Consider the following 11383-nt stretch of genomic DNA (forward strand, 5'->3'; position numbering starts at 1 on the left):
TAAAATTGATTTGACCAAAAAACTTCATGTGGAAGAGTTTTTCCCAAAATGTTTACTACTTATGTGGTGGCCATGATTTTAATCAACTTATTTGACCAAAATGATTTTAGTTGAAGCTCTTTAGTTTCTGTCCAAATATAGATGCACACATTTTTTAAAATAGCATATCAATATTTTCCATAGAATTATTGCATGCAAAATAGTTTATTACAAAACTTGGTGGAACTAGATTTGTTATTGTTTTATCATTTTTTGTAAACCATCTCCAAACCACTATTTTTAACAATTCTATTTCTCGAAAAAACTAAAAGTATATTGTTTAGATCTAAACATTTCAATTCTAAAACTCTATATATTTAAATTTTAATTATTGTTAGTAATTTATTTTTATGTTTACTACAAGTATGTCGTTTACACCAAAGACAACAATTTTACTACAAGTTTATCTTTAAAATTTAAGAAAAATATAATACATCAATGATGGGAATCCTTGTTGGAAAATTATATTATGTGTAGTGATGTATATCGAAATTAAATGTAGTTATAAATATGAATTGTATTATGGCTCATGTACCCTCAAATATTGTTGCAAGGCTTGAATTTTTACCGTATTATTTTCCATTCTAGAACATAGAATACCTAAAATAGTAAGTGGGTAATATATTTGTTGTAGAAATCATATATTATGAATATGAATTGATGACTAAAAATTTGTAAGAAATTTAGAAAATAAAAAGATGAAATAAATTATTTTTCTTGGTGTAAGATTTGTCAACCAGATATACAATTCATTATTACATATTCAGTATGCATCTTTCCTCTTATGTAAAAATTTAATTAAGTTGATATTCAAACTGCTAGGAATTCAATTTCATACTTTTAATTGGTTGAACCCAATTTGAACAATATTTTTTCCTTTTTTTTTGTTTGTTTGTTGCCCCCTCTTGCCATCTTATGATAGAACTTATATTTTATTTTTGAGATTATATTTTTACTCTTATGAATGCTTCTCTTGAATATGATAATATGATGTTTGAATTTTATTTTATATTTAATGATATGTTTAAAAATATTAAAAAAATTATATCATCCTCCTCTATTTCTTTAATGCTACAACAAACAATAAATAACTATGAAATTATGTATGATACAAAGAATTGTAGAGAGGGAGTTTTCCTAGCATTACTAGAAGAAGTTCACCTAATATGATTTGATAACTTTTTGATGTTAAAATTGAATCCGAATAAAGAGGGCTCCCAAATTGTTGGATTGGTTAAATTTTAAAAATTTATTATCTTCTTTTATTTAGTAAAATTAAAAACTACAAAGTTTTATTGTTGATTAATCACAATAATGCGGCTATGAGAAATATTAAATTAATATTTTCTTAGAAGTTTGAAGTGAAGAGGATTTTCAAGAGGGTCAATCGTACATTATTTATTTTTTCAAATCAATAGATGTTTGGAGTTTGAAAAAGTTACAATGGTAAGAAATATTGACCTTTCAAATTTGTTCAAACTTTTTTTACTGCTATTATCTATGGTCAGTATAGCTTAAAGATAACAATTTTTATTTTTCATAGTATAGAATTTAAAACTAATAAGAAAAATTATTTATTGTTTTAGAAGATCAATATTTTTTAAAAATGAAAAGGTAAGGCCAAAAATAAATCCAATTGGCTTGAAATTATTTTTGACTTGTAACAATGTTACTTTATTCTAATGAATAAATAGAATGAAATATTATTCTAAATATATCCTTTACACAACCTTAGAAAAAAATCATGTTCAACAATATATTGATCTCGCCACCTTCGTCGAAGAGTTTATAAATATATGTGAAATCAAATTAAAAACTTTAATTTTTGTATACACGTGTATGAAGTAAAAGTAAAAATCATAAATTAGAATTTTAAATTTTAATATTTTCATGGGGTAAGTCAATACAAAATTGAGGATGTCGTATATTAAGTTAAAGAGGAATCATAAACTATCCATATATTCTAATATTTAATTAGCTAGATCAAATGTGACGAAGGAAATGTAGTAAATTTGATCACTCTAACTAAATTGAAAGTCTAAAACTGTGTAAAAATAATAACAATAAAATATTAAACTTATTTTAATATTTCAATAAAATAAGAGAACTAAGGGGGAAGGATGTCTATGAAAATGCAAAATAAAAATTAAAGCAAAAGTGAATTTTAGGGACAATTTATTTTTCAATTTAAAATCATCTTTCAAAACAATGTTATATTTTAATATTATTTTATGATACGGTGAAATTGTGTTTTTAAGAAATATATTGTTTTAATATTTTAATGGTGATATATTTTTTATTTTCCTACCTTCCAAATTTTTCAAGGAAAGGATCATACAAGCTATAAAGATACAATAAACTATCAATTTTAAGTGATTGTAGAAATGAATGTTCTTGCTATAACTAACAAGGTTTGTACTCTAGGTGTAAACTTTGATTTTCAATGGCTACCTATCTTCTTTCCACTCTTGTTGTTTATTTTTTCTACTTCTTTCTCTTTATACATATTTTAGAAATGAGGTTGCAAAAGGCTAAACATTCTTACAATAAATTATAATATTATGATGCTCCTTTATCTAAAAAGGATTATGTGTATCACTAAGTTGTTGAGTTTAGGTTGTCTATTCTTTTCTCTATTGTGATATATTATTTAATTTTATGAGTGTCTCAATGTTTGTTTCAAAGAGGTTTATGTTAATGTAAAAGATGACTAATCATCAAGTCTAATAAAAAGAGATTGTTATATGAAAGTTTCTAGGGTCATCTTTGATTATCTTCAATTATTATGTGCTTGCTTCTTTCTCAGTAATATCTTAAAATACAATTCAATGTGTAAAGAAGCAAGAAGATGACAATGATGAAATATAAGAAGCACTAATTATTTTTAGCTCGTCAAATGGTTTATTATCTAATAGAATTATTTAAATCTTCATAACAATTCTCATAATAAAAACTATTGTTTAAGCATTTATCTTCTGGAAACCATGAGCAATATTGACACTCTTCAAAAACCATCAGGTTCCGTAGCACTGTTTCTGTGCTATCCCATAAGTGGACTTCAGGGAGTAAAACAGTACGTTTTCCGGATATCCCCTTTTCAAATCCCAATTGGCCTGGTTTAAATTCGATTCCAGCCTGGCCTAATAAATAGGCACTTGGGATTGACACCTCATTGAAAGAAAGATTCCTATCAAGACGAGGAAACATATTCATGCAGTTGAGTTGTCGGAGCCTATCAGGTAGTTTCATATTCATCGACCGCCAACAGCGTCCATGGTCATTGTTGCCACCAGAGCGGTCACTTTCAACAGCAATACCTGTTATCTCAGTTTCAACAGCAATACCCGATTCCGCACTTGTACTTATTAACAGATCATTAACGACCAATCTAGACAAATCAAGTAGATGGCGTGGAGGTCGTTCCTTCTCTATGTGCCTCTTAAGTTCTGATGTATTAGGACTATCAGGTCGTGAAACTGAAAAGGGAAATCCATTGAACACATTATATACACTCAGCAATTCAGCCAACTTTGTTGTTGCATCTTCTCGGGATTTAAATTCCAACTCGAGTAGAGCCAAGAGAATAAATAGAGGAATTTGATTTTCCACCTTCATGATATCATTCATTATGGCAGAAAACATGGTGTTATTATTTTGAAAAACAAGGCTGAAAGCAATTGCTTCATTCGATCTAAAGAATTCAACAATAAAACAAGCATCCATTGCCATCATCCGAGATAATGCCTTTCCATCAAAGTTTATTGATTCTTCATAGCACTCTCTGATGTTACACTCAAACTTTTGAATCTCTGAAATCAATGTGCTCAAATCTATTTGAAGCCTTGTTAGTGTTCTACGGACTGCTTCTAGTTTATGTGAATTCATCGTAGAGAATTCAGCATTAAAATGATGGTAAGGCCCAAGCGCTACAACCAAAGGAGTGTATGCTTGTCGTTTAGAAATCATTATAGGTTTAGGCACTCTGTAAATACAAACATTTTCTGACACTTGCCACATTTTACTTGGACATTCGAACATACTCTGCATTTCGATATGCCACGATTCATCTGAAACATTGCATTGTGTTTGAACTCCACAATTTACTTCATTTTTGAGGCTGCTATAAACAGGCATGTCTGGTTGAGCCATCTCCTCTGTACATCGAAATGAAAACCATTAAAAATGAAAAGGCTGAATTTCTTAAAAAAATCAACCAATGTGATTATGATCATATTGAATGCTTTCACTAAATTAGAAAATGTTATTTTAGAAACATTTTTTCCATTATCTTTGACTACTGGAAACAGAACTCTCTTTATTTATAAATATCTTAAACAAAAAATTGAATACATTGAGCGATCCGAATATTTATCAAGGAGGGCTCCATAAATTTATATAAAGAAGGATGGTAACTATTAAGACTAGTTTAAAAAAACATCCAGTTAGGTCTAAAATCGAATCATGTCAGCAGCAAAGTCAAAAGGGAAAATATAAGTCCAAAGTCAGTCAAAACATATTTTATCCCAAGAAAAAGTCTCCCCCATAGCTTTCAAAACCTGGTCAGCGCCCCTCTGAAACCTTATTGTGTTCGTCCTTTGCAAGTGGATTTATTACTCATCCATCATCGCCTCCATGGTCAGGGCCACTTATGATTCGAACGCTTTGGCTTCTGCTTAGGTCAATACCAATGTTTTTGCAAAATGAAGGCGGAAAAATAGATGTTTGCTAGGACATCAACGTCTACACTGTGGTCGTTACATGGAAGTGCTGATTTCCCCATTGCCATTCCTGTCAATCATATGAAATCTCAACTACTAAGCTGATCTGGGGCAAAATGCTTCGCAGCCCTCCCGTTGGGTAAGATATCCCTCACCAACACCAAACTTCCCTTTGAATAGAATTCGAGGAAGAAGTGATCTAAGGGGAGGATTATTTCGCTAGAGGACTGATCAGTTTGTTTCACTGACCTGTCGCCCATCCTCCCCGATTCACATGAATGGATTACAAAAATATGTTGACCAGAATAGAGAATAATTTGGACATACATCCCTGCGGACAGGGGGGTTTCCTCACTGTTTCTTATTCTATAGAGAATTCAGACACTTCCCTTTGTGATTACTTGTAGATTTAGGGTAACATTCACTGATGTTAAAACATTGGCATCTTGCTTTGAACCCCATCATCGACTCTTTCAGTATCATTCCTGTTTGGGTTTGACTTCCTAACCTTCTGCTTGAATTTTGGATCAAGTCATGCTATGAAGAAATTAAGAGCTTGTTTAAATGCTTCTTGATGACTGAGATGGTCATCTTTTCTTTCACTCACCAACCTTTGCTTGGATTCTTGTTTATTTAGATATTTGCAAAGATCTTCCTATTAATAGCATTTTAAAAGTAGGTAATCACACTTGGACCCAGATCTGTATTATGAAGCTGGTCAGATAGTTAAGGATTATCCTAAATTTAGAAGCAAATCAGTTTACCAACGCTCATGGCGGCAAGGTGCTCTTCCTCGTCACCTCTTATTGAAAGCGGCCTAGATAGTTTCTAATTCTTCGTCGGAAACAACACCGGGTCTCAACTGATGATATGGATATTGATCCGATATTATCTGTATTGTAAATTCAAGATGTAATTAGGTTTTATGGCCGACTTAGTTGATATGGATACTTAGGACGAAGAAACTGATGTTTTATGTGTTGGTGGCATTAGAAGAATGATTTAAGCCGTCCCAGAGAAGATAGATATTTGCCTGAGTGTTGCAGATTGTAAAGCATAACTGGATCTGATTTAGCAATCTGAAAGTGCAAAGTAACAAATCATTTTTTATTGTTGTTCCCTAACAGTTACAACAACATAAATCTCTTAACCGGGTAGGTCCTAAAAGGCCTTTGTCATCTAAGTCCCCTAACAAGGCAGCTCACAAAAGAATGTTTAAATCCTCTAACTAGGTTGATCCTAACAGATCATTAAGCTCCTAGCTAGAGTGATAGGCAAATCCCTTAACTAGGTGACTCCTAATAGGGCGTACTTAAAAAGAGTACAAATTATTGTGGGTACCTATTCCCACCGTGGTTTTTCTCATTTGAGTTTCCACGTAAAAAATCTTGGTGTTCATGTGTGGAATGTCCTTTCATAGTGTTTATGTTTTCATGCACCGGTTATGATATTTTATTGCCAGTACTGATAAGAAATGGTTAGATAAAGAACTTCATCAGATTGATAAGGTTGATTAGTTGAATGATCAAATTGGTATGACTGATTAAGAGGTAAAAGTGTTGATAATTGTGATTGATGGTTTTAGCAAATCTGATTTAAAGGTTGTTAGATCTAATTGTAGAAGTGGAGATATCTGTTAAGAGGTTTCAAATCTTATTTAAGTTTGTTTTGAGTTCAAAGTTTAAGTTACTATTAATACTGATTCACCCCCCCCCCGGATCTTCATAAGATTAAAAGTAACAATGCACATTATGGGATCTGTCATGCACACAAGGGTCAAAAAGTACACATTTCAAACTGTCACTGATACTTGCTTAAATATGACACAATAATCGTGCACTTAAAATTGTGAATACGTATATACAAATGCACCAATAGTCATGCGCTATGAGTACCAATAAAGGTGCACAAATGGGTCAATTATGATCTGGAAATGCTAAAAAATGAGTAGTTATTGGTACATGTGAAATTAGTAATGGCCTTTTAGTTCTATATTTTTTGGCTTTTTTTAAGTTAGTAATTGGGTGGTTGGGTGTGCAAGGAATGAATGGTTATTAGAACATGAATGTAACTTGTGCTCTTCCTCTAATTAATAGGCATTACATCAGTTCTATTCAATTATTATAGTTTGAACACATAGAGACCTTTTTTCATATTAATTAGTCTTATTTATGCATGAATAATTTCAACAGAGAATTAATTTTAATTCATATTTATTAATTTTTTACACATTTTATTATACACATTTTAAAATAAATTAATTACTAGATTTTTCTTATTTTTCTAAAATAATATCAATATATATATATATATACTAAAATTTATTTTTATCATAAAATATTTAATTATGATTCACGTGATTTGTCTATGATTCTAGATTTTGCATACATGATTCTACATTTACTCATGTAGTTGATCTCTTACATTCTAATGATGGATCACAGAGTGTGATCAAAATCTTGTTGCAAAAAATTCATAGAGAATTGAATCCAAAAATATTTTTAAAATATATTAACTAGCACCTACACAATAAGGGGGTGCAAGGGTTATGCTGATAGTAAGATATTATTGGAGTTGAGGAAAAATTAACTCTACAACTCCCAAAGATCACCTAGATGCAAACCTGTCACAAAAGGAGAGAAGCAAAAAAGTTGTGGAGGCCAAAATGCAGAGATCCAAAAAAGAGAAGCCATATTGATTGTGCAATAAGAATGCAATTCAATAATTACAGTTGTTATGAAAATACAAAGAGAGAATCCTTATAAAAGGATACTCGAAACCCTAAAGGAGAAAAATCTTAAAGAATTATAAGATTCCTAAGTTTAGCCTAAGCATAGAGTATAATAGAATAATAATTAAATAAATAATTATTAGCTATTAAAATATTACTCTAACACCCCCCCTTAAGATGAACTTAAGGAGTAGCTAAAAAAAAATGAAGGACTAAAAAAGCATGAAGAACACCACTGAAGCATGAAATAGCTCCAAACACTGTCAAAGAGTAACTATTGATCTGAAGAACCTCCACTGAAATAGAACATGATTAGATAGAAAAGACTATAATCTGCATGAGTGCCCTCAAATGACACTACTAGAATCATATGGCAAACAAAGGCAAACAACTGAACTCAAAGATACAAATGGCATGAAATAACAAAGCCTGAAGAGCTGATCAATCGAACCAAGGAAGCATTAGAACAACGGGACAAACCTCCCCATAATGCTGAAAAGGGAGAGGGACAGGTACACTAAAAACAACAACCATCAAGAACTGCATGAAGAAGAACCAAGAACATCAAAGGTGCAAAGAAAGTACATAGTGTCATGGAAGGAACACTCACGTGACAAAGGTAGATGACAAACAAAGGCAAACATCAAACCCCCCATAACACTTTATAAATAGTGCATGTACAATAAGGAACAAGATGTGCAAGATCTCAAGTATATAATGCACGATGGCACTTTATCTCAGTGCATTTACATAAATAAAATACAATAATGAAAAGAAGAGACAAATGACTGGAAATAGAAAGAACAACCAAAGACAAGACATCCTACTCAAAGAAAGAGATCCCAAGATCTGAAACATCGAAGATATTCACCAGAGTGCTGAAAAGCAAAAACTTGAATAAAATATACCTGGAGTAGAATCTGGAAAGAACACTCGTGATTGGAAAGCACACAGAACAAGCTTTCCAACAATATAATTTTTTGGAAAAATGGAGTTCGGATGCTCAAGTGATGTCTCTCGGAGTGCAAAAAAGAACCTATGGCTTTGACAGAAAAAAAAAACCATCAAAAATACAAAATCAAAATTTCAAACCACTAGTTCTGGATAGAGCTCGGAAAGAGCTTTCCAACGATATAAGGTTTTTAAAAAAATGTCTCCGTATGACCAAGTTACGATCAATAGAAAAAAAAAACCCTCTTATAGAGCATAAAGAGGGTAATCTTTTTTTTTGACAAAAATTTTCTGACGTATTTGCAGGTACAGCCATACGGATTTTTCATGCCTCAAAAAATGTACCAATAAAAAATCATGCCCTAGATGCCCTTGTCACCGAAAATAGGAAAATTATATATCAAAATTCATGGACTCAGCCTTCTGAACCCAACTGTGAGGTCCTTTTGGCACCAAAATATACCAAAAAGATCAGCTACCCCTAGAAATGAAAAAAAACCAACTGCACAAATCCCCGAATACATAGATCTGAAGAACAAGGCCCAAAATCTCTCGTGAAGAGAACAAGGGCATGCAGATCTGGAGCTCTGATACCATATTGGATTTGAGAAAAATCAACTCTACAGCTCCCAAAGATCACCTACATGCAAACCTATCATAGAAGGAGAGAAGCAAGAAAGCTATGGAGGCCAAAATTCAGAGATCCAAAAAAGAGGAGTCGTATTGATTGTGCAACAAGAATGCAATTCAATAATTACAGTTGTTATGAAAATACGAAGAGAGAATCCTTATAAAAGGATACTCAAAACCCTAAAGGAGAAAAATCCTAAAGAATTATAAGATTCATAAGTTTAGCTTAAGCATAGAGTATAATAGACTAATAACTAAATAAATAATTATTAGCTAATAAAAGATTACTCTAACAGATATAGATGAACTATTTGAGATGAAGATGTTGCTATCACATTACTATTAGAGAAATAAGTAACCAATCAAAAAAACCAATTGTATACACTATTAAATAAGATAACAAATCCTTAAAACCCAATCAGCCCAATAACGTATTTCTTGTTTGCAAACATTAAGATATCTAATCATGTGTTGGAGCCATACTTAAATTCCCTTATAATGTATGTTTCTCCCACTTCATGCAAAATTTATTTGTTAAGTAGTTCTCCACTTACGTTGCTAATATATATTCGCCAATCTTGTTATACTCGATTATATTTTGGACTACCCATTCTTCATTCCCCCAAAACCATGTAATATCTATTTGGGATCAATCAATTCCAATTTATATTATAGATTCAATCAACTGATATCTTTTTTTGAGGTGGTCATAATTCTACTAACATAGTAGTAATAAGTCAATTTTGCCTTGCTTTTTCTCTGTTTGCTTCAGAAATTTGCACACATTCTTTTGAAAATTCTATTAATTTTCATATATTTGTTGATGTTTTTGATAAAGATAAATGGGTTTTACATGGACCCAAAACCAAGAGTTTTATAGAACCTGGCCATCAGTCGACCAAATAGAAACCAACAACAAAACATGGGAGCACCCCAGATCGAATACAAAAGCAAAAAGAAACAACTAGCAACAAAACAAAAGTACTCAAATAAGCAAGTGTACCAACTCCTTGTTCTTTTGGATGGTAACCTTTTTGATTTCCTCCAATTCCTCCATAATGAACTTGGAGGTACCCTTATTGCTGCTCCTTCTTCTGGTCCTGGAACTAGGGCCCGTAGTTTTATTGCTGCCAACAATAGATTCTTCACTACCCAGATCTTTCTTTCTGTTATTGTCATCATGATCACTATCATTTGTACTCCACCACCGTGGCATTGATCTTTTCTAGCCCCTCCATACTGTTATTCATGGCCTCCTTGCTTATGTCAACTAGATTCTTAAGGTTCTTTTTTATCTCCTCCATAGACTACTCAACCTTCTCAATTATTTGTTCATGTTTACATTTCATAACCTCAACATCATGGGAAAGCTTCTGGGTCATGATCACGAGCTTCTCTATTTTACTAGGCTCAGGTGAATTAGTGAAGATGTCAATTATCTCCTTAATCCCCTCTTTGAGGTATCAATCTCCTTCCCCACCCACTTCCAACAGTTGACCTAGCTTCTAGTCACTTCCATCACCAGATTCATTAGATAACTTTCCTTCTATAAACCACTATCCACATCTTTAGGTAGAGTCCCCTGCTTCTCCTCCAGGACATTAAGAGGAATGTCCAATTTGATTTCCTGGTCCAAGGTCTTGGGACCATAGTCTTTAGCAACAAACTTCTTCTTTTTAGAATAAGGCTCAATTTTAGAAATCATCTTGCTGGTTAATTTATATTTACTTGCAGCCCATCTAGGGGGTTCTTGCTACTATGGGTTCCAAGAGTGACCAACATCTCACCCTCTTCAACTGACTTATAATAAGGATCAACAAGAGATTTGGCACTCCCATTATCCTCCATCTCCATACCTGAATCAGAGACATCTTGCATATTAGTATTAGGGATTTGGCGTTTCTCAGAGAGAGAGGGCATAACTTCATGGGCTTTGGTGTAGTCCATAATGAGCACAATAAGCCCTTCATGGAGGACCGGATTATTTGGCAACTTTAATTGTTGATTTATTCTTGAATCGGTTGGATGTTTAACATTAATGATTAACATTTATTATGGATCCTTATAGAATATTATACAAATCAATTGTTTTGAATGGGTTGTTTTATTTCATTAAAAAATCATATATTTTATATTTTATGTCAATATAAATTAAACACTAATGTGTTGCATTATATTAGAACATAATTTTATTAGTCTATGTACACCACCACTACCACTTTATTATTTTTATAATTAATTGTACACCCATCCTCATTTAAAAATGAGTCTCCAAATGATTGGCATGTGGAACCCACACACTTGATTACAAAAG

General features: G+C 32.2%; 1 protein-coding gene across 1 annotated transcript; it reads right to left on the reverse strand.

Moving 5' to 3' along the window:
* Positions 1–2943: 2943 nt before the first annotated feature.
* Positions 2944–11016, reverse strand: LOC131856542 (uncharacterized). Its single transcript, XM_059208366.1, has 2 exons — positions 10857–11016; positions 2944–4193 (listed from the first exon to the last, which is right to left on the reverse strand). Exons 1-2 carry the CDS (start codon positions 11014–11016, stop codon positions 2944–2946), a joined length of 1410 nt encoding a protein of 469 aa, XP_059064349.1.
* Between the last annotated feature and the right edge of the window lie 367 nt (positions 11017–11383).

This window comes from Cryptomeria japonica, chromosome 7 (genome assembly GCF_030272615.1).
Source record: "Cryptomeria japonica chromosome 7, Sugi_1.0, whole genome shotgun sequence".
In the NCBI taxonomy this organism is placed as follows: Eukaryota; Viridiplantae; Streptophyta; class Pinopsida; order Cupressales; family Cupressaceae; genus Cryptomeria; species Cryptomeria japonica.

Excerpts from the sequence above, each read along its gene's own strand:
- LOC131856542 (XM_059208366.1), bottom strand. The coding sequence starts at position 11,016 with ATGGACTACACCAAAGCCCATGAAGTTATGCCCTCTCTCTCTGAGAAA. Across the intron at positions 4,194-10,856 it reads TTATAAGTCAGTTGAAGAGG|AGGAGATGGCTCAACCAGAC; the intron begins GTGAGATGTTGG and ends TTCGATGTACAG.